The 26,500-nt window shown below is 38.8% G+C and overlaps 1 protein-coding gene across 1 annotated transcript; it reads right to left on the reverse strand.

The window, feature by feature from the left end:
• Window positions 1–255: 255 nt before the first annotated feature.
• Window positions 256–24,709, reverse strand: tent4b (terminal nucleotidyltransferase 4B). The gene is made up of 12 exons (XM_063479154.1): window positions 23,810–24,709; window positions 10,786–10,909; window positions 8,847–8,893; window positions 7,522–7,642; window positions 6,666–6,773; window positions 6,279–6,407; window positions 5,880–6,093; window positions 5,282–5,408; window positions 4,888–4,973; window positions 4,502–4,710; window positions 4,216–4,362; window positions 256–2,479 (listed from the first exon to the last, which is right to left on the reverse strand). The coding sequence occupies exons 1-12, from the start codon at window positions 24,343–24,345 to the stop codon at window positions 2,312–2,314; spliced, it is 2,016 nt and encodes a 671-aa protein (XP_063335224.1). The 5' UTR covers window positions 24,346–24,709; the 3' UTR covers window positions 256–2,311.
• Between the last annotated feature and the right edge of the window lie 1,791 nt (window positions 24,710–26,500).

A 26,500-nucleotide genomic window follows, 5' to 3' on the forward strand; every position in this document is an offset into this window, starting at 1 on the left:
TATTTAATTTAGTCAGCAAAAAGGCAGACAATTCAAAATAAAAGTCAAAGGCAGACCAGAAACTTGTCTCAACATATGGTTTAATGATATGGTTTTTATTGCATGGATTGTAATAGCTGCAGAAAAACATTTCAAACAGTTGGGGTCAAAGCTTTCCTGCAGTGAAGAAACATGGTCAGTGGACATTCAGATGGCACAACTTGATTCACCTTTCTCCTTGTCTGTCGACCACAAGACCAGCGCTGTTATACTGCATTTTTAACCTCAGCTGTAGTACTTGAGGATGAGTGAGGTGTTGGAAGGGTAGTGGAACTGTAGTTTTTTTTTTGTTGTTTTTTTAAATAATTCAACACCAAATAACAGTAAGTTGACTTAAAAGTGTCCTGATCCTGCTCCATCTAAACACATAACGTAGCTCGGTGGTGAGCAAAACATTGTGTCGCTACAGTAGTCATTGTGGAGTAGCATTCTATAACATGAGGTGGTGGTTATTGCTGGCTACTTGTTTTACTGTGGGTGATTCTTGTCACATCTAAGAAAGGTAGATGACGAGGGGACTGCACTGTGCTTCGGTGTGAGACTCCCTCCTAGAAAAACTGTTTAAGTTCAAAGTTTGCTATGTGCAGCTGCCTATTCAGACGAGACACTAAGCTTATGTCAATCACAATCACACACAAACCAAAAAAAAAAAAAAAAAAAAAAAAAAAAAAAAAAAGGAAGGAAAAAAAACCCCAAAAAAACAAACAAACCCAAATGCAGCATACAAGCCCAAACTCTGTGGATTAAGACTTGGAGCAATAACTCCATCTACAGGTTAGTTGCTGTACTGCAATGACAGAAGTGTTCTTGTTGATTTATAAACCGTAAAACAAATAGTCTCTCTTAAACTAGGTAGACCAGCCACATTAATACAAAATTCTCACCACATGACTTGTAAAATGGTCTTAAATTGTTCAAAGTAACTTGGTCACTCAACTGTCAGTGGAACAAAAAAAAGAAAAAAAAAAAAGAAGTAGTAGTACAACAATAAAAAGGTGGCATCTTCCTGTATCCTAACATGCCCAACCCCAACCCACCTCCCGACAACTTATCCCATTTCAAATATAGGACTCAAAGATATGGGCTCTAATGTTAAACACACAGATCCATACTATGTTCATACAATTAATAAAAAAATAAATACATTTAACAAATACAAATGATTTTGTAGTTTGTAAATTATCAGAGAAACAGATTATTATCGCATTGATGACACGTTTTCAAGTGTAGGATTTTGTTGTTTTTTTTATTTTTTGTGTTTTCCCCCCCCCCAATAAAACCCATTATCGCCCTATACGTTTCAAACCTGTAGTCTTAAAGCCTCGGACTGATGCGACTGAGCTGGATAAGAGAACTCGAGCTCCCTCTGCTCATCTATAGGGCTGTATTGTGAGCAAAGGCTCACTCAGGGCTAACTGTTAACACTGTAGCACACTCAGAAAGCAAACAGGAGAAAAACTAGATGCTGATGATTTCTGTTGGCAATGGGACCCAAAGCAACGGGAGCAAAATGTGCATGTTTATACGACTTCAAATTGTCTGTAAAAATGTCATACGAAATAGGTTCCTCTTAGTTGTGATTTTTTTTAAACAGTTTTTTGCTTATTTTGTGTGTTTTTTTGTACAAATCTTTGTATAACCTGTTTAGACATAACAAAACAATTTAAATCAACTAAAAACATATCATGCATAAGTTATTTCCCCGCTCTTACTGATTGCATTTGTAAGTGACCATCATTAAAAAAAAAAAAAAAAAAAAAATTCTTCATACACATTTTCTGTTCAACATAACTTTTTTTTGTACATTTTAAGCCATTTGCATACTTTCATTTTTCTTTAAAACCTTTGATACTATTTTCCAGCCAGCAGGCAGTTCCAGGTATTGCTCCAGAGCTGATTCCACACACCTGGCCTGTCCATTCCTGTACAGCAGGAGGCGCAAGAGGCATATTGTGTAGGTGCTGCCTATGGAAAGAAAAACCCCACTCCTTACAAGAAGCTGTTGGGAAGCTGGAAACTGACCGTTTACCCTTTGTGATTTCAGTTCAAGTCCATGAAATTATGTCCATTTCCAATTACGATTCTCTTTGTGAGTTTTTCCTCCCTGCTAGAGGATGTTGCTCGTCACCCTGAAAAGCCAGATTGAAAGAGTTCTAGACGATGTTTCAATACTAGTAGTCTCCCAAGGCTCGAGTCTGGCAGCAGAAGTAAGATGTGACAGTCAGTTGCAGAAAAGGAAGGGGGATGTGGGGTGATGCTAGCAAAATTAACCCTATCTGTAAAGATCCTCTTGTGTAGAGTCTCGCACATTTTTCCTCCTCTTGCTGTTGGCCTGGTAGTGGTGGTGGTGCGGCTTGTTGCTCGGGTGGCTTTTGCCACCGGAGAAGTTGTTCTGCTGCCCGTGATGGCCACTCTTTTGGTGAGAACGAGACATCCTGGCCTTGGAGGCAGAGGACAAAACATTTAGTTATTAATAGTGGTGGAATTTCCGTAGACATGCAGTGGGTAAAATAAGCACTTCAAGTCAATATATTTCTAAAGGTGCCATTTACATGAAATCACCAGATGTCGGTAACAACTCATCCAATTCTCACATGCAAAGAAATCAAACCACAGATGTCCATAAATTATGTGTAATAATGAGACATATACATGGGATAAAGTACTGAACAAACTTACTGAAATGTAAAAAGCCTTTGTTTGTTCAAGACCCTCCTGCGGTGTGATTTTGGCCCAGTTGTCGAAACAAACAGTCTTCAAAATCTGAAGGTTCCCTTCTATGAACTCTGACCTTTAGTTTTTTGGGAGGTTTTATTGTTTTTGTTTTGTTACATTGACTTTCAGTTGGATTCAGGTCAGGCTGGCTAGGGCATTCTAGCAGCTGTACTTTCTTTCTCTGAAACCAATTGAGAGGTCCCTTGGCAGTGTTTGGGATCATCATCTTGCCAAAACATCCACCCTCGTTTCAGCTTCATCCTCCTGGTAGATGGCAGCAGATTTTTTAAATCAAGGATGTGTCGCTATATTTTTCCATTCATCTTTCCTTCAATTCTATGAAGCATTCCAGTCCCATATGCTGAAAAAACAGCCCCATATCATGATGCTCCCACCTTCAAACTTCACTGTTTGTGCAGTGTTTGGGGGGTAATATGCAGTGCCTTTTAACCTCCAGACATGGTGTGCATTATGGCATTAAAATACTTATTGTTTTCTTTGAAACAACTGTACCTGCTGATTCCAGGTCATTCTGTAGCTCTGTGGTCATTGGCTTTTAGACAACTCTTGCAATAATTCTTTTCACTTCTGTCTGAAATCTTGCAGGAGCACCTGGTTTATGGTGAAATGACGTTCTTTCCACTTCGGAATTACAGCTCCAACAGTGCTCACTGGAACCTCCAGTTTAGAAATTCTTCTGCAACTAATGCCATCTGTGTGTTTTGCAATAATAAGGTTGCAAAGGTCTTGCGAGAGCTGAGATTTCAGCTGGAGTCATGACTTGCTATGCCTTTTTGCACTTCCCTTTTTTTCATGTGTTCAACACTTTTTCCCCTCATGTCATTTCTTATGGTTTAATTTCTTTGGATGTGTGGATTAGATGGGCTGTTACCAACATTTTGGTGATTTCATATCAATAGTACCTTTAGAAATACATTTACTTGGAAAATTGGTGATGTGTTCAATATTTTACCCGCTGTACAGCGTCAATGTAACTTGCCAGTGATGGTGCAGAAATGTGACAAAAAGCACACTAGAAAAGCTTCTCCATTTCTTTTGCAATCTTTTCATTATCCAGAAAAAATAAATACAAATCAAAGTTATCCAGCAGGGCATTCTAACATTAGCCATTGCTCTTAAATATTGCACAAATTTTACTGCAAAAACATTAAGTTGCATTCTATGATTTTGCAGTTGAAATGTTATATATTTATGCATCTGTAGTTCCTCTTGCAAGCTATAAACCTACAAACCTTTATAATTTCTTTTTGTGTTATGTGTTCCTCAATCTTTGCTCTTAAACTGTATCTGTTTGTACACAGGTTTGTCTTAGAAAAATCTCAATAAGATAAATCCTTGATTTAAAGAGGTTAACAACTATCACAATTAGTCAAAAGTTAGATTGATACGTCTGTGGTATCTTGAGATGTATGTGTGAATTTAATGTGAAGCTGTGAGTACCTTTCCTCCCTTGTTGCCTCCAGGTGGAGTGCTGGTAGTGTGGCTCTGTGTTCTGTGATTGCTGACAGCAGCAGACTTTTCTCTGTGAGCACTGGATCCTCGGCTGGGCTGCTGTTTGGCAGTCTTACAAGGTGTACTATCAGAGTCCTGAGTGGGGGACAAAATTTGTGACAAAATATAATTTCCAAAATATTTTGTCACCTATAAACCTACTTAGGAAGCTTAAGTGTTACAGATATTTGCAATAATGTCATATTTGAAATCTGTATGCAGCCACAGGACTGACCCCATCACTTGAGGTGGAAGTAGAGGATGTGGAAGACGGCGACAGTGGGGAGGAGGAGGGAGAGGAGCGGAGTGACGGGGAAGAAGAGTTGGAGGAAGTTTTGCTGAGAGGAGTTGACAGTACAGCCACCACAGGATCATCGTCGTCATCTGGAACGTTGTTGTTGCGCTCATCAAGCTGCTGCGATTCAAACAATGTGACTTCATTTTCTACAGAAGCCGGGAAAAGACAAATGCAGAGTGAACACATTAAGCCTGTAAAGATTACATTTGGTCTACAGTCTGGAGTTATTAGTATATTCAGCAGACAGTGAACTGCTGATCTTTAGTGGGTCAAAGTTACTTTGCAGTTACTTTTTTCAAACACATGAGAAAACTTGAACATACTGTTGAGTGGGCTTCCCCATTTTTTTCGGATCCATTCTCTGTAGTCATCCACTTCCTGAGTCACACGGATGATCCGGCCAAGTATGCTGTGATAGGACACAAGAGAGAAATACATGTAAAACAGCAGTCTGAATACAAATGTTATTAGGGTTTGTGTGCATCAAGTGATGCAAGCGACAAAAATTTTTCTTACAATAACTAATAAGTATAAGAAAGTAGATATCATTTCACAGACTGAAGATAAACTGTACTGATAACCCTCCGCTCTGAATGTGACCGTATCAAAACAATCACTGATACTACTGTCTCAGTTGTTTAAGTCAAAAGAATGAGAATTTCAGTATTAAGAAATTAAATTACAAGTCCTCGCAAGTTTCTTGAATTTGTTCCTTACCTCTCACTCTCATTGTTGGGGTAGAATTTGGCGATGGGTGACACGGCATGGCTGAGCACCACGTAGGCGTAGTCAAATGCCTGCTTCACTTGCATGGCACCGTAAGAGCTGCGGCCAACATCATTGTCTGTTGGACACAAGACAGAAGGTGATAACATTACCAACACGCCAATACGATGAAGAATTCTCAATTCCACGTTGCCCGTTTAATGACAACACCATTTTCTACCATTTAAGTTCTGTGTTGAATCTTTTGATAAGGTATGGCTTTAACCACTTGCACTTTTTAAGGTTTCTACTATTTCATAATTATTCACCTTCAATATATATTACATTTGGTTAGAAGAACACTGATGGCTCTGCAAGTCTGAAGCCAAAAAAATAATTCGGTCTTAATTGCAGTATGTGACATTACAGTCAGACTGGAGCAGCAGTTTTTACAGTTACGCTAATATAATACTGAAGATCATACTGGACTTTGTGAATTTTTTTGCTTTTTATCGACACACTGTTTGTGTAGCAAAGGCTTGTGCATTTAAATATGCACGCTGCACCAATTTAAGATTCAACACCTCTGAGGAATTAGAACAATTTCTACCTGGCTGCAGTGGGTCCTCAATGTAGAGCATGGAGGGCCTGTAGCCATCCAACATGTTCTTCTGAACCTCATCTTTGGCAACGTAGCACCCGCCGTCTTTTATCCTGATGCCTGTTTTCAGGTAGTTGAAGTTGCGCCCATAGAGCTCGAAGAATTCAATGAGCAAAACACCAATGTTGATGTTGAGACCAAACACATCCTCCCTGTAGTGAAGCTGGAAACAAAGTACAGGTGGTTGTTAGAAGTACTGTAAATCAGTAAGTTAGCTGCAATTCTAGTTTCTCAGTTTAAAGTGCAAATTTCTGATCATTTTATTCACAGGTAAGGGTTTTTATATTTTGTAGTCTTTGTATTTCGTTTCGGAACATTGGGCGGGTGGGTTTAAACTACAGAACCAACCTGCAGAAAGCTGACAGCCATGAGAAAGAGACTGTAGGAGCCAATTCCACCGGTAAAAACCTCATTGAGGTCCCGTTGCAGTAGAAACTGCTTCAGCACCAGGACCAGATAAGGCAGCACAGGATATTTCTACAGGATAAAGACAATAGGGATTATTATATTGTACATTTTTACATAAAGTACCCTCATGAGGAAGCAAGAATCTTCAGGATTCAGGAAGACCTCGGGGTGATCCCACACAGACTAAGGTCTAAGATCAACTACAACAGTGCTCAAACAATGTACACATCTTTAAAAGAAGGAACTCAGCCTTACAGGTGTTAATACAGAAAAATACGTGGGGCAAAAAATGGATCATACATAAAATACACTGAACAGAAACTGTACCTCTTTGAATTCCTTGATGAGACGTGCAGCTTTCACTCCACTCGTCACATTGAAGCTGATGTCCACTTTAACTTCAGTGTAAGAGTCTGTCAGTTTAATGATGGGAACCTGGAACATGCGTGACACACAGAATATAAATCCCTCACACTTATTATAAAAGACATTTATATTTTAAATCTGCACCTATAAACTACTTTGTGTCTAAGTGTGTCTGTAAGTGTGAAAACAACAGGCTCACATGCAATCATACACAACTGCTAATCCTCAACTAAAATCCACTTGATATTCACTTTCAACTGCTTATCGGCTTTTTAAGAACCATAATAAGCGACAGTGGCAAAGCAGAAAAGGCTTTTATTAAATCTTCTGAGGTGGTATAAACCCAAATGTTAGGAAAAATCTATTAATAAAGCACAGAATGTTAATTAAACTTTTGGAATTGGTTGAAAAAACAAAAATCATGTGATATGAATGACAATGTTAGCTTCAAGATCATTACATACTGTGCCACTGCTAGAACCACATCACTTTAGTTTGGATGAAATGTACTCTGTCATTTGTAGCAACAAAACACTTGAGGCATACCAAAGTTCTGATGCTGGCATTTCTCTTCATGTGCATGTCTGTACACATGCCTGACTATAATAAGACAACTATGCTTACCAGCGTCATCAGTGATTTCATACAGCTGCTTGCCTGAATTGAAGACACTGAAAACTAAGGCGAATTGCTCTACATGAATCTGATTTATTGCAGATAATTAGTAGCTTGCAATGATTCCATGTTTGCTTTTTCCACAGGTTGTGGCTTTACAAATTTATACCTCTAAACACAGAAACTGGAAATGAAGTCTTACTGTGGCTTTGTCCAAAACTTTGATGGAGTTTTCATCAGCAACGTTTTTCTTTCGGAGCGCCTCTTCTAAAGTCCAGAGAGGGAGTGACTCCCACTTCCCAAAAACTACCAGGTCAATGTCACTGTTGAGAGGGGAAAATGAAGAGGAGGAAAAAAAAAAGTTATTTTAATCCAACTCTTCTATACGAGTCCATCAAAAACACCAACACAACGCAGAAGCATTTTTGGTTTATCTTCACAGCAAAACATTTAGTCTCAAGTTTGTCATGTGACAAAAATATTGACCCAACTTCAGCTGAAATTTATCGTCACACATAAAGACACTGCACATTGTTCCTCTGTACAAGTGAGTGTGGCGTGATTTTGCTAAAATTTTCTACTCCAGTCAACAGGTATTATATGATAAACCAGCTGTATTTGAAGTTCACTTGTTCCATAATTTGTAATTAAGTACACAAAAGTTTTATATAATCCTCATCTTTCTTATACTGCCCTGTCTTAGCCCCGAAGTTCAAAAGTAATTTTAAGGCTGTGGGTTCTCAAACTGTGGTCCAGTCTCTGCTGAGCATTACAAGCAGGGTGTGGACGTGTGAAGCCCAAATGTGTGACTCAGAAGAATTACTTGTATCGTGACATCATTTCAAAATTTGAGCATGTTGAACATGAGCCTCCATCACTAACTGCATACACAAAACAAATGTCAAGGAAAAGCACAAGTGGTCCACCTTAAACCTATCCTGTGTGTTAGATAACTGCAGATAGATGGCAGATGGCTTTGGTTCCCTCTTGTGGAAAAGCAATGTGCAGCTCCTGACAGATCCTTTTAAGAGTCAGCCAATGTGTATTAAATCAGCAGTGCCATGTGTCACACACAAGCACCCAGTACAAACAAGAGGCGTGCAAACAAAAATATACACGCAGACCACAAAATACTCGACTCTAGCAGCTCAATACAAACAGTCGTGTCTCTAGAAATGATCCAAAAATGTCAAAGAAATCAGTCACTGAAAAATCAAGCATTAATGAACAGCTGAGCCCTTTTAAAGCGCTCAGTATGGTGTTAAGAGTTCACTAATGCAGGTGGCATGCCTGCTTGTGTGTTGAGGGGGGTGGGGTGTTGTTGTCTTCTTGTTGTCTGTCAGCAGTGGGGAGCCACTCTGAGTAAATCCTTTACGAGCTCCAGGATCAGTGGTGCTAAAATTACTAAACCACTTGACCCTCAAAGCCTGGCTAGACAGAGCACTTTCTCCATAGGTGAGTTAAGTAACTGTGGTAATAAGCCAGTTCAGTTAGTTTGGCAAAAATGATGAATGCTGCATAGCTCACCTTGTTGGCAGATAAAGACCAGTGCTGAAACTCCCAAACACTTCAACCTGAAGATAAAGGACAAGCAGTTACACACATGTAGATATTTTTTTGTTTTGGATAAGAAATGCAGATAAAGCATGTCACAAAAGTCTTTTTAATCACAATGTTTCTTTAAACTCCTACACACCTTTATAGCTCTGACAAACCATGACATGGATTACCCTGCTGGCAAACTGAAACAAGCACTATGATAGCATTCCTTGATTTTCCCACGCTACAACTGACTACAACAAAAACCTGTTCTACAGCGTGCACGAATATATTTTTACAGCTCAACATAGCAGTGATTTAGTGGCAGGCTTACACAAATTGAACAACAGCCTTTTTAGCTACTAATCTTATAACCTGCACTCTGTTAATGAAAATACATCTTCAACCTTCCCTTTTAACCTCTCTCAGAGCACTACACAAATAGAATTAAGCCATGGCCCATGTTTAATTCCCTTAAACCTCCTCTACACATTCCACTATAACCCAGAAGTATAAACTGTGGTTTACAGGGCTGTCACATGTAGAGCATTAAGCTGAGTGTAGAGCCATGACCGAATGAATGAATAGTAGTTCCTGAAGATTTCTGTGAAGGGTGAGGTAACTATAGGTGGTTAGGAAGGTGAAAAGAGTCGTTTGATCCCAGTTTGGCATCTCCAGTAACACTCTCACTTGTGGCCTAAGTGTGGTGAATAACTGCCAAGTTATTGCATACATACCATTAACATTTCTTGGTGCTTTTTGAATGAGACAATCCTACATGTTTACCTGGCAAGATTTCAATTTGGTACAGCAACAGCGTGACTGCTGGACTTCTTGGCATCTAAGCTAATTAAACAGGCATCACACTGACCTGATGACATCGCTGCTCCTGCTCACTTCATGGCGGGAAAAAAAGAATAAAGCTGACCACAATTGTGACAGTGTTGTGCTCCTCATTTAGGAGCTGCTATGCCCAGGGCAGACACACTTTGAAGCATGCTGCTCTATCAGCAGGATCAAAGTCAGCGGGTACAATAATGCCTGAGGTGGCAGTAATAAAATGACCCAAACAGTACTGTGCAGCAGCAAGATAACAGAAAACAGGATGCTTTATAAAAGCCTGACGCCTGTAGCTATTAGCTACATCACAAACAGCCTGATTAGTATTGTAAACCAACACTGGTATCTGACAGTTATAAGTTACAGAGACCACTGTGTCAAAGGTAGTATGGCCATAGAGCTCGGTCTCTGTCAGCATTTATGACTTTAGTGTTTCTTTTAGACAGATCACCTGGGTGTTGTTTGAGTGGTGACAACAATCGTACAGAACAATAATGCAGGATGGTACTGCAGCGGCTACCAGCATCTGTTGCGGCATGATGATGTTGTGGCAGTGCCCAAAGCAACCAGTGTGGAAGATATAATCCATTCTATGCAAGATAGAGCCAGACCATGCAGTAGGTGTAGAACCACTTCATGTGCTGCTACGCTGAGGCATTAGAGCAAGACAGTCTACAGCAGTCAGCTGTCATCCAAGATGGTGGAGTTGGTCCACAGATTGAGTCACTAGCTGGAGAGCAGCTGATCATACTGATTCATTATCTTCCACGAAGTATTCTGCAATAAAAGCTATTTGCAGAAACTGTCCTTTTAAGCACTTCCTTAAAATTCACTTAAGAAAGCATGTTAATGGTTTTCACTGTGTTACAAATCATTTATTTGTGCAAAAAATAAAATAAGATACGGTCAAATAGACATTAGATAGCTTTCAGATTAAAGCTAATAATCTGAAGTGGTGCTTACACTGACAAACCCCACAAGTGGATTTTTTTCTCCCCCAAATAAATCTATTATCTCTCAATATCCAAACCAACATTCTGCCTAAAGAAAACTTTTGCAGTTGTTGGGATTTAAGAATAAAGTATACCTCAGCACTTGGCCACAAGTCATGGATGACTTCCTTGATTCTGTCCACCACCTCCAGTCTCATTTTCTCTTCCTCTGGCCGTGGGGAGATGTAGTTATAGAAGTCTATAATCTCCTCATGTAGCCTGTAGAGAACAAAACAGTGCTGTCAAAATAATGGAATACCAGACCAAAATAAAACTAAAAATATAAGGTATCATTATAAAAAAAAATAAAATAAATTTTAAATCTAAAGTTTAGTCATTACTGCATGAAATCTTACTCCATCTGGTTGTTTGTGACAGTACAGCAGTACAATAATATATCATATAGGACATATGCATCCAAATACCAGTTAAGTAGAGGCAAAGAATGAAAATAAAAATGCAGAAACCACCACAATATAAATTTGTGTCAAAAAAAGAGTTAAAAATACATTAGTAAAAGTAATTAGTAAAAGTCTAATGCCAAAAACAAAAAGGTAAAATTTCTCTCATTGGGTTGAACCATTCTGGGATCCTCTGACATTAGCATTGCAAATATGTAATGCCAAGAAAAGGATCTAACTAGCAACAGTGTTTCTGCATATAAGCTTTAGTTGCTGAAAATCCAAATGAGAGCATGATCTCCAGGCAAATTATTATAATATTTGAACAGTTTTTGCAAGGACAATTGTTTAGAAGATGCAAGCACTGTATTCATGCACATGTACATTTTACAGTGAGCAGGCCAAAAATTAAAGACAACTCAGCAGGCTGGAGCCAAAGACTCGACCTTCCCTTGGCAAACAAATTCATGCTTATCAGTACAATCATTCTTAAAAAAAATAAAAAATAATATGTTTTGACTGAATTTCATATTATGACAGAGCATACGAGTTGCGTAATGGTGTTCTGAGACACGTAATATCTGGGTGTTATTCCTCCAAATAGCATGCAAGTGTTAGTCTTCCAAACATAACATAACTAGCGGTGTTTTAAGTTTAAAGCCAACCATTTATATTTGGTAAACTGTCAGGCAGCGTAAAAACAACAGGAACCTCTACAGTGCATAAGTCAGTTTAAAAGAAAAAAAGGGGGGGGGGGCAGTAAGGGCTAAGCTTTTGTCCTTGGAATGGGTCACTTTGTCCACGTGTGTTGACATTTTCACTGACCAGTCATGTCTACATACACATAAGGAGTGACAAGTTTGTGTGCAGACAATTGACACACATGTTAGGCCAAAATTAACCAATTCATATTAGACAGTGACACCACTTTTTAAAAAATAAAGTAAAGAAAGTATATGACAGCTGGTAATGCTGACTGTTGTTTAGATTCCACTCCAAAGAGCTTGTGTGTGTCAGCTTACTGGGGCTTTATACATCAAGCTCTCCTCACCTGATAGTTAAGGAAACTGAGCCTCACCTTCATCATTTCTTGTTTTCAGAAACTTAACTGTACCTACAATGCAGAACTCTTTCCCCCTTTAGTCAAATGCCATCTTGATGTCCTTAAACTAACCCCTGATTTGCATCACACAAATCAGGGGTTAGTTAATTTGTACACACAAACATTGTGTGTACAAATTAACAGTTAATCTAAACACAAAAAGATGGCTAGTTAAAATAATAATAACGATAATCATAATTAATTATAAAGTAGGCACTCCTATTTTATTAATTAAGACAGCTTTATGAAACACCCAAAACTCAGTGCATCACATGGGACTGATGAAAGGGGCACATCAACTTATTTGAGAAGCTAGATCAAAGTAGCATAGGGCATTTAACTTGAGCAATGATTAGATTAGGAAATTAAGTACACTTTTAAAATCAGGAATTCTAGTTTCATTAGCAGAGGGTTGAGTAGGATGATTTCTAAAAATATTACACTACTGTTCTAACTGTGATAAATGAAAACTTTAATATTTAACTGCTATTCTTGGTCTCAATGCTGCTCAACTGGCTGTTCATAAGTCAATGAGTTACTGAAAATGCAAAGAAAAATTGTGGGGAGATGATACTTTTAAGTAATACTAACTGAAAACTGATTACCACTATGGGCAGATAAAGACAATAAAAGATCCCAAAGCAAATTTTTCTCCCCAGAAAAGCATGCTGATATTACATCTGTCACATAGATGGAGGGTGTACCCAGGCTGGAAGGATGGTTTCATCTTAAAGAAATCTTCAGACTGCTGACCTCAAATACAGAAATAAAGTGAACAGAATGGCTTCATTTAGTTTCATTCGCTTCCTTCTTTCACATCAAACATATTACTGCTGTTTGCATCTTCCTTCTGAAAAGTTTGATAACCTTAAGTGCAGGTTTTTATACAGAATACAAGCTGGTACTACATACAATCCATTTCTTTTGGACATCTAAGAATGCAAATAGTTGTTTGGGGTTTTTTGCCCCACCCCTCCAATGACGCTGGAGAAATTTCAGCCTCAATCACACACCAAGTTTCATTTAAGGGTAAACAGAAACTGAAAAGCTCCAATCTGCATTACAGAAGAATTACTTTTAATTTCATGGTTTAGAGAACACGTCACCATGGCTTCATTCAGGATACCTAAAAATAGGTCAAGTTAAATTAACCTTTGTCAAATGCATTCTCAACAGAACATTGATGTCAAGCAGTTTCACTTACCAACAGCACCACTAGGTTTCATTTTACAGCAAACAGTACTACTGCTCCCTTGTTTTCACGTGATGAGAGCACACATTTAAAAATAAATAATGAATTCCTCCTCTGGCCTCACCTTCTAGGATCAAATTACATCCCAGTCCTCTGGCCTGCCTGACTTGAAAGCATCAGGACCCTTGGTACCATTTATCACATAATCCCACTTGCCTATATCGCTGTGGTGTTACATAATCTAGTAGAGCAGCTTTCCAGAGAGCTGAGACTTGGAGAGCAGTCTAACACTTTCCTCCAACAAGCTTATTCTAGTGTTTGAAATGTTGCCAGTCATGTTTATTCCAAATTGCTGCCTCTAACATTAGTGCTGCTTCATTTTAAACCAGTTATGTTTTGTACTCTAGTGTAATTTGGTCAATATGTATGAATAAAATATGAATGGAGCAGACCTGCTTAGGAGCAATGTTGAATTTTCTTCTGACACCACTTTTTGACTCCCCAGTAGGGCTGTTCGATATAATGATATATATCGGATGACGATATAAAAACGTCTATCGTTTCATTTTATGCTATCGTTTGTTTTGTGGTGTCGCAAAATAAACTGTTTACGGCAATATTTTTTCATCGTTTTGATGGTCACGGTAGTGGCTATATTAATTTCTTAAAGTTCTCTCTTTCTCTTATATTTAATATAACCACACTACAGACGGACAAGCGCCTGTTTTTATGCGTTGTCGTTAGCAACTACGACGGTCGCGTGTCCGCTTGTTTATTTTCCATATAAACCTTTCACAATAAAGCTCAAGATCCTGTTGAGACTTTTCAAAATAAGCCGAATCACGTGAAAGAGTATGCAGAGTATTTACGGATGAAAAGCAAAAAAGAGCCGTCAGGTGCTTAAAAAAATAAACCTTAGACTCAAACGTTAGAACAGGCTTTTCCCCGCAGCAGGCTGTGTAAAAAATACTCACAAAGAAAACGGCGGCTGTTACAACTTATGTCTAAAAATGTATCGTTTCATGCATCGGTTAAAACACTCAACTCCAGGTACACGACACCCAGCTGGAAACACTTCACGCAAGTCGAGCTGCCCGAGATTCACAGAAAATGTTACATTTTTGTGATTTATATCGTTATCGGACGATAGATGTCTTATATCGGGATATGAGATTTTGGTCATATCGCACAGCCCTACTCCCCAGAGCACTGGAATTGACTTTGTGTTGGTCTGAGGAATTAAAGCAGTGCTTTTACTCATTTCATTTATAAAAATAGAAAAAAAAAAAAACTATGAAAACAGTCTGTGATAGCTGAAAGCATAGTCAAAGGTCTAGTTTTCACCAATCGCAATTAAAAAGCTAAATATTACTATAAAAGTTCAAACAAATCTTAGCAAACATTTAAAAATGTTTTACTTTCTATCAAATGATTGGTTGGTGACTGCAATTCAACGTGTAGGTCCCCAGGTGTCCAGCACCATTAGGCAATGTCATGTATGTATGGGGGGGTAGGGCAACATATGTGCCCTAATCAGTGAAACTTACGATATTGTTCCACAATAATCAAAATATCTTCCCAGTCAGTTAAATCACATTTGAAATGATTTATCACAGCAGAAGAGTCCGAGCTCTGAACCGCATAACAAATATGATACAGACAGAAAATGGGAAGCAATGAGTAACCATTTCCCTCAAAGCCTACAGAGATTAAAAAAAATCAGTGATCAGGCAGTGATTCAGTGCAGGAGCAGGACTGACAGGTCAGAGGTAAGGATGAAAAACTTGGCAGCTTAAGTTTCAAATTGCTGACAGTGAGGGTGAGACTTGACACAGCACAGCTTGACTTGAGTGCCTGAACTTGGTTGGCTTCATTCCCCACTCAACTTGGCACAAATCACAAGGACTCAGGTTATGCATTAAAATTTATACTCGAAAACAAGACTGTACACTCCAACCAAACGCACATTTTTATTTATTTTTTTATGCATACTTGAATGTTTTTGTAAATAAATTCCTGTAAAAGGGGCTATACTTCATGAGGACACACCCTGTCCAGGAGGCATAATTGGGCCTTCTGGTGGTTGGAAAAATAATTCCAAGTCAAACATGGAGAGCAAAAGGTATAACAAGCAAAGCAAATGGTTAAAAAAAAAAAAAAAAAAAAATTTTATAATTCTCTATAAATAAATAAATAAATAAATAAATAAATAAATAAATAAATAAATAAATAAATAAATAAATAAAGGCCAGACATGGACCACAGGTAAGACAGAAAAATTAGGGTAGAGATGCAGGATTGGGCATGGTGCTGAAAAGCATTCATGTGAATGAGAGCCATCTGTTAAGTTGGTGAGAATGAAGGAAAAGGAGGTTACTGTCACATCACACTGAGCAACAATTACTGGATGCTCCAATAAATGTATTTACTGAAGCAAACTTTTAGAATTTAATATTTAATGGCCACTTTAAGACATTCCTGTGCCGTAAAACACCTGCTCAATGCAGTCTAGTTATGCACCAGATTAATCATGCTACAGTTCTCACCATTTTTGTTGGTATATTTAGCCAAAACAAGTTCAAACATTATCCTTTTTGTAGTCAAATCAAGGCTTGAAATTTGTGCTGTGCCAACCTTTGCAACAAAGGGTTCCATGCACATCTACAGCAGCGTTACATGACACTGCTGTGTCTATGAAACGACATCTTCAACAGTAGCTTTGGACTGACGGGGATGCCTGGAGGCAAACCAGTCGCATTACACACAGCATTGCTAAATGAGGACAAGCACAAACAGAAGTAGACGGGTCAGTGTCACACAGATGGCATATTCATTAATGTTTCATCAATGAACTGATCCGGGTGGTAAGTGTTGGCCACTGGGACAACACAGCTCCAGTTACACAAAAGCCCACACACTGCTGACTGAGTGTGACAGGCCTGGGTACACCTGAATGATGTACCAGGGTGCTATGGTCTAAATAGGAATAGCTACACCAGAAACCTGATATAGTCCAGGATACAGATATTGTTTAGTAGTTGGAGCTTGAAAATCATGCTAATCATCATGTTTATAAATAAATAAATAAAGTTACAATGGTTGATGCTCATATTAAGGATGTGTGCAACTAATGTTTAAAATGCTGCTGCCCTGGCTAGTCATCAAATACAATCCAGGAATACTTCTGCTAGTTGTAAACGTGTGCACAAACCAGCACAGTTTTGCAGTACTTTGATGTAAAAGAACAGTATGCAGGCAGTCTCAGTGTAAACTCAACCACATGATTGTTAACCATGTGTTTTCTAGCTTTTAGACTAGGTCTTCAGTCCTATGTTAGTTGAAACAGTCACCAGGAAAATCTCTATATCAATCACTGTGAAAGTTTTAAATAATGAGTTCTGTGTATTTACCACCAAAATTCAGGGTGCTCTAAGCACTCAGTTTCAGATAGTCAACTCTGTACCAGGCTGTTAGCATAGAAAGTCCACCCATTTGCTGATCAAACCTTCTATTCGCGATGAGCAACCAATTATAAGAAAATCAGCTTAAAAGAAGAGGAGCTAAAACGCCTCGCTTTAAATAAATAGGGCTCCATTTTTAACTGTCAGTCATGCAAAGCTCACCTACAACAATGCAATAATCAGAAAATGGTAATAAAAAAAGTTTGTGTGGCTGTTTTTCTTGTTTTGTTTTTTTAAACTGCTAACAGACAAGAGTCAAGAACAGTTACGATCTTTCCTTTGGAAAATACTCTGTTTTACAAGTTCACTGCATCGCTCTGGAACACAGGAAGTTTCCACAGGACTGGAAGAGAGAAGAAAAAAGGAAAAGAAAAAAAACAAAAACAACTACATTCCTCACTACACATGGGAAGACAGTATGACCAGCTGCTCACACGTGCTGTTCAGAGGGGGCCCGTTTTACATGGTATTCACAGGACCAGCATGAAGGCTTCTTTCTCGCTACAAGCTTACACACTTTGGCTGACAGCCAACCAGTAAGCAGAGAAAGAAAAAGGAGAGGGTGACATGGATGTCAAAGCCAGCAGAAACTAGATGAACCTCAGCTCCACTAATAGAGTTTTAGTCACAGAGGCACTGTCTATGGGTGTCCTGGGGTCATATAAATATCTAAAAAATAGATGCAGTAAATGGTAATAAAACAATATGGTGAGGCAACTCATTAGTGAACTATTAACCACACATTTAATTAGCTTGTAAGACATGTACTCTATAACTGGAGCCCTCAGCTAAGGTGAAAACTATGGTCAGGTTAGAGATGAGGGTTGTTTATTTTTGTTTTACTCTTTCATTTCTGTGTCTTGGCCGTGGGCAGGCACAACCATATCCAAAATATTAAACACAAATTCAGTTAACTTCAAATGCAATGAACTTGGTACCTTAACATCTACTTAAATGCCTCGGGACTACTTGCATTAGCTATAAATCTTTGTTACTATGACTTGCTATTTCAGATGTTTTGTCTCCCATGTTTGTAAACGCCATTTAAGTTCAACTCACAAAAAACAAAAATGGACACATGTAGTATAGCAAGCTCAATTTTAAAATCATCAAAACAAAATAATCTGCATTTAAAGACTCCTTTTTGCATTTTTTAAAGCAGGTTTCATCTTTTTACTTTACAGCAGTGAATTTTTGCCCCAACCTAAAAGCTTAAATCACCATTTTGTTCAGGTAGAGTAAGGAAGTAAAGCAACATTTCCACAGTTGAATCTGTGGAAGGATCATGAACCGTTACTTTGGTCTTGAGATCCCTTAGAATCTCTCACCCAGTTCACTGTCGGTAGCATGCTACGGTTTGCGATTAGCTATGGCTCTCTACTGCTTTCCGGTTACTACTGTGTAGGTCTCCCAAGGCATGCAAGTTTACTGCCAACTGGGGCCGTCTGCACAAGCAAACTTTTCACAGTTGGGGCAAACGAGCACTTGGCCTTTTGAGAACAGCTATATAATCAAAACACCTATTAGTCTGGGCATAAAACGTCCTACCAGATCACAATGTGTCCTCCACCCTCCTCACCGATTCAATTGCTTCTTTCCCCCCCCCCTTTTGTTTTTTTAGTTTTGTTTTAATTTAACAGTCAAGGGCAAAGCCATTTTAGTCAACACAATCACGACAGTACAACACTACTGACCAAAACAATCATGATTATGAATTTACTAGAGTCACGCAGCCTTGTAATCTAATAAAACTACCTATCACTTTGAATTCTAACATCATCTCCCTGCTGTAAATGACTTGAACCTTGAGACATTATCTACACAATAAAAACCACAACATGTGTTCTGCAGGACAGAAAAAGGCCACAGTTCTACCAGGCTACACTTACTTCCTGTGGCCATATCAAGAATCTAAATAGCTGTTCTACATGACTAGAAAATTAGGTGGAAACACTCCCTTCAAGCTCCTAATCTGATTGGACGGACAGAAAGGGCTCAGGTTTCACTCTCAAGTGGGTTGGCTTTGTTTAATGGAAGCAAGGCCGTGTGGAGCATGTAAACACTGATCCATTGCCATCAAGAGGCAGGCTGCTTGCTTGGACCGTTTAAGTTCCAGAAAACCTGGAGGAGCGTCAAACACAAATAAGCACATGCCTCTGCCTCTCTAGCCAACCCACATGCCCAAATATAGTGTACAGATTGTCCCATGGAAAAATGCACTACCATATTGCTCCGTTTTGCCATTTTCAAATACCAAAAATGCAACAGTGTTTCTCTGGTTTACATACGCCTGCTGCCCAAAACATTGACATGACAGATTTGGGAAAAAGAATCTAAAGCATGTCACTACACAGGGGGGCAAAAATTGCAAAAATTTGGCTGGTCACAGACTAAAACCAGACAGGAATCCCAGTAAAAGCTTCAGGGGAATTTTTTATTTTATTTTTTTTAAACTTCTTTACCTTCTTCTTAAAAATCAAAAGGTGCATCACATCCCAGTCCATGTTTCATGATACACCACCATTTCCTAAAATCATAGGTGAGCACTTAATCTCACCCTATGAGGTAGTTTAGCAGGACCAGTGACAACTGAAATGCTCATTTTCCACTTTTGCTTTATGCCACTTTGTAAAGGAAAATTTGTGTGCCTATTCCTACACTACATTCTGGGTACACAACCAACAGCCCATAACAAAATAACTAAGACACTAGACCTCAGTAGAATCCTGACTGGAGGAGAAGAGGGCTTGAAGGAGAAAAGGAAGAACCAAAATGACACCAACAGTAGCCAGAGTGGGCAGTTTATGTTGTTTGTTGTTTTTTGTTTTGTTTTAATAAACAAAACAAAACAAAACAACAACAAAAAGCTCAGCTACAATATAGACTATGTCTGCAAATTCCTGTGTTGAACCCACACTACCCTGTTCTCCTAAGAGCGCAGATGAAAGGCTTTAGAACAGTTTTTCACACATGTGTAACCAACACTTGCTCAATATTATTATATGGCTCACTTAAATAGCTCTTACTAATCACAGATGAATCACAGAAGAAATTTGGAAGATTTAACATGATTAATGCAAGATTTCTCTGGTCATGTTGGCATGATTGTCATAGCAACAGCAACTTATAAAGGTACAACAGTAAATCTTGGACTGAGACAAGCTAGCTTGCATGCTAATAAATTTGTTAATAGACAGGGTGATGACTCTCCACAAGGATTCATTTTGTCTACAGTTCATCAAACTAGAAGTGCAACCACTTTATTCTCAGTATAGTTTAATAACCTGATTTGACTGACCAAAGCCACACCAGATGATTTGAATAAAGCTCATCTGGTTGGCTAACACCTGTAACAGCACTTGACAAGATGAATTCTACTGAACTTTTCACTGCAAGCTCAGCAAGCAAAGCAACAAATCCATAAGTCAATACAGCAAAACTTAACATCATCCCACTAAAAGTGCAGGTGGAGATGGGGTTAACCAATGAGCATGGCTTGGGTCTGATCTTTAGAATCACCCAATTTTTATGAGAGTAGACTTAAAGTCTTACTGTGAACGAAAACTAGTGACTGAGCCTATAAATTCAAATTGTTGGAAAAGTCACAGACAGAGGGTCATTACCTCATCAACTTCAATTGATGTTTTGCAGACTCATGTCCACAGATCACATGCCATTAACTTCCACACCATTTTGTCATGGTGACAATGTAGGATCACGTGAATAAGGCATGCGGTTGCATGTGGTTGCTAGAGGTTGACTGCAGTTGCTGGGAAAATTATTACTAAAATCCCCACCCATGCATGCCTAAAGACTAGCCAGCTAGCCCCCTGGCAACCACTTGTTGCTAAGGAAAAGTGTATTTCCCAACCAGTTGGTTAAATAACAGCCTTGTGATTGCTTTGGTGACATATTGCTACAGTTGTACTTCGAATGGGAATGACTGATTGTCTAAGAAACACTGTCCAGCTACTCTCCAAGCTGTAGTGAAACTGTGACGCAAACTGAACATGAAGAGGGTTCACCTTCAAAGTAAAAGCTGTGCCTCAGTGGTGTAGCCAACATTTTGCAAAATACAGAGCTTTTGCTTTGAAGGCAAGCATTCTCCGTTTCCAGTTTACCATCGTACCCTCTCAAGTTTTACTACTTCTGGGCTTAGAGTTAGCAAGTACGCTAAGATAAACATGAAACTATAGGCAACTGTGCCAATCTCCGAGCAAAAAAAAAAAAAAAAAAAAAAAAAGGAAGAAATTGGTGAAACCAATTTCACCTAGCGACACACAAGAACTTGCCAACCAGTTGGGGAACATTTTTCCCCTAACAACCAGCGGTTGTATCACATCCAATATGCCGGCCAAATCAAGAAATGTGCACATGACAAATAAAATAGGACAAGCGGTCTTTGAAATCCCAGGTAACTACATGTTTATCACAGTCAAAAACAGTAGAAAAGTGTAGTCTTTTAAGCAAGAACCAATCAGCCACAAGATACCCTTCTCATGAACAACATGACCATTAATGCTAGCACCTATGACAGCAGTGCTTTTTAAAGCCACTGATTTAAAGTATATTCCATCTGTCTGACTCAAGGTGTTGCATTAGTGTGCTCCCAGGCTACAACTCCCTAACAACAAAACATGTATAACAAGGGATATTTTACAGTGAACCATTCACATACACAGTAGCTCTGCACATGTTCATTTTGAAATACATTTACTGTACTGCCATACATCACATTGGCCCTGTGATTAACTACAGTATGGTTAAACAGAAAGCCTTCCGTGGTGGTTGAAGTCCGATTCTGACTCTGAGGTTCAGGTTTTGGTATTAGCCAAGCTAATCACTAAGGAATGTCCTTAAGCAAACACAGAGCTACAATATTACTATAAATGAGAATCAGCCAAAGACTAAACTCCACACTAGGGTGTTCTGCTTGTCTGCACTTGCCTAACAGAAAGGGGTGGGAAAAGAGAAACTTCTGCTCTTTAAAAAAAAAAAAAAAGAAAATTAAAACAGAGCCCCACCCACCAAAATATTTCCCCACAGTGATCACATCTAAAAGAAACAAATGACAAGAATGAAAAGAAAAAGGCAAAAAGTTAATATAGGCACTCTTGTCTCATTGTGTCATGTAGTTCAATACTGTAGACTAATGCTAGAAGACTAAATGTAGTAGGAGTAACAATATAAGCCCGGCAATTTAAACATGCATGCTCTCTACTGAATCAAATCTCATTCTCAGTAAATGAAGTGAGAGTCTCTCAAATGAAGTGATAGTATAGTTTAGTAGCTGCCAGAATCTGCTTTGTGGAAATTATGAACCAAATAACTGCTGAAGTTAGCATTAAACTCCAGTATTTTTTCCCTTGCATATGAATAATTTTGGTACCCAAAGAGTTTTTGACCCCTCTCCAAAGGAATATAATAAATATTTCAAATACAACCAGATTTTAAGCAGGGTTTGTTTGTAAGCAGGGAAACAGACTGATTGCCATAACAATGCTATAACCATGTTGACCATCTGTGTGTGCTGGTCAAAAATCACCACCACTGCCAAAAATTCTTTTAACTTGCATTTTCTTTTGCTTTCACAGTGCACTCTGTGTTAAAATACACCGTTGTTAGTGGCTAGAAATAACAGGAAAATAATTTAATTCCTTAAAAGGGGCTACAAACACTCCTTAGCTGTCCACAGACTAACAGCACTTATGATCACACTGTGCAGGCTAATAGAAATCCACAGTGACACTAACTAAAAGGCCACTAACAATCGTAGTATAGCATCCATACAGCAGATTTGATCTACCATCAGCCCAGGTTAGCCAACCTGTTTCGAGTTGATTTGCATTCCTTCACCTTGTATTTGTCAGTGTCATGATGTTATTCTTTACCTTTGCAATTAGTCCTCTGTCATATCTTTCACCCTCTGAGCATTTGTACACCAGCATTGAATGCCATTAACTGTTTGTCCTCTCTTTCTCCTTGTACTGCAGGTGTGTTTGGCTCAAGAGCAGAAGGCTTTTGATCTGCAGTTACTGACCCCCACCAACTTACTGACTTTTTATTGTACTGTTTGTCATTTCTCCATTTTGCTTCCCTCTCATTATAACCAGTTGAAGTAGTCTGGTTCTTCCAAAGGTTCATTTCTATTAAAGGAGTTTTTTTCCCTCCCCACTTTCGCCTAAAGTTGTTGGTGAACGCAAACATGAACTTTACCCAGCAACAGTAATGAGTACGTATAAGAACAAGACTGGGTACACTTATCACTTAACCTAAATGATCACTATAATGTTCTAAATACTACAGAGACTCATATGGTGTTGAATATTTATCCAGAACCACGTAGAATCCAAATAATAATGAGACTGTAACAAGGAGCTGGTCATCGATATGCAAACCATAGAGCTTAACGCCGACTCTCTAAGTCTCTGCAACTTTGGAGGGATATAAAGGCCATTCTTCCACAATATACTTCCTTATTTTGGTGTTTCATGATATTGGCAGAGAGTACTATGAAACTTTTTTCTCCTAACTCTGGACTGCAAAGGACATACCATATGATTTTGTCCAAGGAGACATGTGAACTCACACCACTCTCACCACACGAATTCTCACTACAGCACCTTTTCATAACCTTATAAAACAGTCTTAAATAAGGTGCCTTTCAACCAAAAGTATTAAATGTTATGCTCAAATGAGCCTTAATGCAATTACACACACATTGCACATGGTTGCCCAACACGATAGGTGGAGCTGACAAAGTGGGTGGGGATGGGATCTGACAGCCTCAATCATCTCAGCATGCAGGTGTTCAAGTTTGGCTTTAAATAAATAAATAAAATACTGCAGGTGAACACCTACTTGGGGTTGGCTTACACATTCACACCCTCATTAAAGGGTCCAATACAGTAAAATAATTTAAAAAGGTTCTCTCTTTTCCAACTTCATTAAACTCTTTCTTACCCTATAATTCCCTCTGAGTAGTTCCTTTCTTTCCATGGCGTGCCCGTGTAACCAACATATTCTTTATTGTCACCGTTCAAGATGACACTGAATCCGAAAGTGCTAGCTTTGTTGTCCCTTTTTCTTTTGGGGGGCTGTCCGTCCGTGACTCCGCTCACAGCGACCCCGCTGCCGTGCTGTTGCTGCCCTCCTCCACCGACACCGCCCGTACCAACGACTCGGCTGTTGTGGTTGCTGTTAGTTTCAAGTGGTATAAAGTCCCCCTGTACTGTCAATTCTCCATCCCCCATCGGGGCCGACATCCCCTGAGTCTTGGCTTCTCCGATGCCGCTGCTTTTTGTATCGGGTGCCTCGTTTCCTTCCGCGACGACGGCTCCCGACACCCCGTTAACGTTAGCTTTTGGGCTCGATACAGTAGTGTAGCTGTTATTCACGTACAAGTAGCTAATTCTCTGTGTCATCTCCCAAATCTGCATCCACAGGTTGTTAGCGGGTCCACGTTGTTCTGGTTGGAACCAGGCGATCCTCGGATCCATCAAATGACACTGTAGGCAATCCGCCCCCCCGCCACCACCGAGCAATGCTCAGCTCGTGTGCAGCTAGCCAGGTCGCTGGCTAACGTTAGCTAGCCTGCTGTAGCCTCGTTATAGCTGCTGCCCGTTACTTCTAGAATCTACTTTAAAAGAAAAAAAAAGAAAAAAGAAAGAAAAACAACAGGCTCCCTTGTAGTAACGATGAAGACAGTTTTCGACCCAAAAACATCCACAGCGAATAAGTCAAGAGCCTGAGTCAAGTATTAAAAACGGTAGCTGAAGCCAAAGTTGTAGCAGAAGACTGGAAAAACGTGCAGGCACCGCTGGTAGAAGTACCTCTCTGACCCTTTCCTCCAGATCGTGGGTCCCTCAATGGCGGCGTGTATATCTATACTTCGCATGCGCGGAGCGAGTGAAAAGGGGGCGGGCAGTGTCGTTACGCAACAGACGACTATTTTTTTTTGTTACATAATAACGTCTGATTCTCCTTATTTGATTATTATAATGGGAGAAAACGTGGGAAACGCGTGATATATAGTGCATAAATAACACGCTCAATTTAGTTAATTTAAAGATAAAACTAATAATTAAACCAACTTTGGGAACAGAAACTCGGGACATATTTGATGATTTTAATTTTTCCGTCGGGAAAAAATTGAAAAGAAACTAATGTTTAATATAGAATTATTTATCTTGTAAAATGTTAAACTGACAGGGGGAAAAATTTCAAGAAAAAAAAACAGCCTTCCTACTCCTTATTATTAACTTACATCTTAGCATACATACGAAACAAAACCTTATTGAGAGCCTTGCCTTTTAAAAATAAAATTATGCTGAATGTTACAGACACCCTGGATTTTCTTTGATATTGCCTTTTCTTACCATTAATTGCACCTTTTTAAAATAATGCTAAAGAAAATAACTTCTAATTCATTCATCCATTCTGTAGTAAAAACAGACACTTTGAGCAAAGTAGACTTGTACTCATACCAATACACTGTCTAGCATCCGACTTGCTGTATGAAATCAAACACTATACTAATTTGGGGTTGCTGATGTCAAAATTCATACTCAATTTGCTCTACAGTCATGTTATTTCACAAGTGGCAATTGTAAATACGATATGAAAAGATGGGGTTTTTCTATTTATATGCTCCACTACATCCAAACATTGACAAAACAGCAAAGATTTAATGAAAAAGGCATACTTTGTTCATTTTTTGGATTACAGTGGGTGACCAAGACAAGCCATAGGCATCTCATTCAGTTTGCAGGGTGTGTGTCAAGAGCATGAATTAAGGGAAAGAGAAAAGACTTTTGTTTTGGTATTCCAGTCTAATCAAGGGAGCCACAAAAACACTTTGACAACTGCCACTGCAGTTTAATCAATATATTTCTAGATACAGTTCCAAAACAAAATAATTTATCGTTTACCTTAACCAGGCATCAGTAATGAGACCTGTACATCCTCCAGATTAAATACCACCTCACATTTTTACTGGCTCAGGTAATGAGAGGGAAGAGTCTGATGGGTTTTTTATTTTCTCCAGTGCCACAACATTCTAATGATTTTGAAGATTCTAGTGGCTTATTTGTTGCCTGGTCATTTTGTACATATGCGTACAAGATTTGAATCTGCTGAAGGAAGCAGCTGGGTTACTTTGGTCTAGTATCAACTGAGAGGTCAAAAGCCAGCTTAAAGTGTATCCTACTGCATAATAGCCATTCTGGTCAATTGGTCATTCTGTGCAATTAAAAGAAGGCTATGCAAATTGTGTTGGAGAAGCTGAAATACAATGAGCACAAACAGGCCATAAGTGAAGAAAAATTGATTTGCTTTTTTGTGACAAAACTATGAGACTGAATATTTTTATAGGCATTTTTAACTGAATTGAACAAGGTAATAATGTTTTTTCTGGAAATCAGCAGATATTTTATATTTTGATGCAGGGCAGCAATAATCACCCAGTGTGTTTAAGTACCACTGAACATCCGAAACTTTGAAACAACACTCATGCAGAGTAAATATAGTTCACAACAATACAAACCATGATTTAACAGCTTACAGATGAAAATGCAATATAAACTTCTAACCAGGTAATTTAAAAAAAAGGTCATTATTAATGTTTTTTTCAGCTAATCTAATAAATGATTCTAC

This window comes from Pelmatolapia mariae, linkage group LG1 (assembly GCF_036321145.2).
Source record: "Pelmatolapia mariae isolate MD_Pm_ZW linkage group LG1, Pm_UMD_F_2, whole genome shotgun sequence".
In the NCBI taxonomy this organism is placed as follows: Eukaryota; Metazoa; Chordata; class Actinopteri; order Cichliformes; family Cichlidae; genus Pelmatolapia; species Pelmatolapia mariae.

What these genes read in the sequence shown, in the direction of transcription:
- tent4b (XM_063479154.1), bottom strand. Translation starts at nt 24,345, where the DNA reads ATGGATCCGAGGATCGCCTGGTTCCAACCAGAACAACGTGGACCCGCT. An exon ending in GGTCTTTATCTGCCAACAAG is followed by an intron (nt 7,643 to 8,846) that starts GTGAGCTATGCA and finishes CCCTCTCAACAG; the next exon opens with TGACATTGACCTGGTAGTTT. An exon ending in CTTCCACCTCAAGTGATGGG is followed by an intron (nt 4,363 to 4,501) that starts GTCAGTCCTGTG and finishes TCCCCCACTCAG; the next exon opens with GACTCTGATAGTACACCTTG.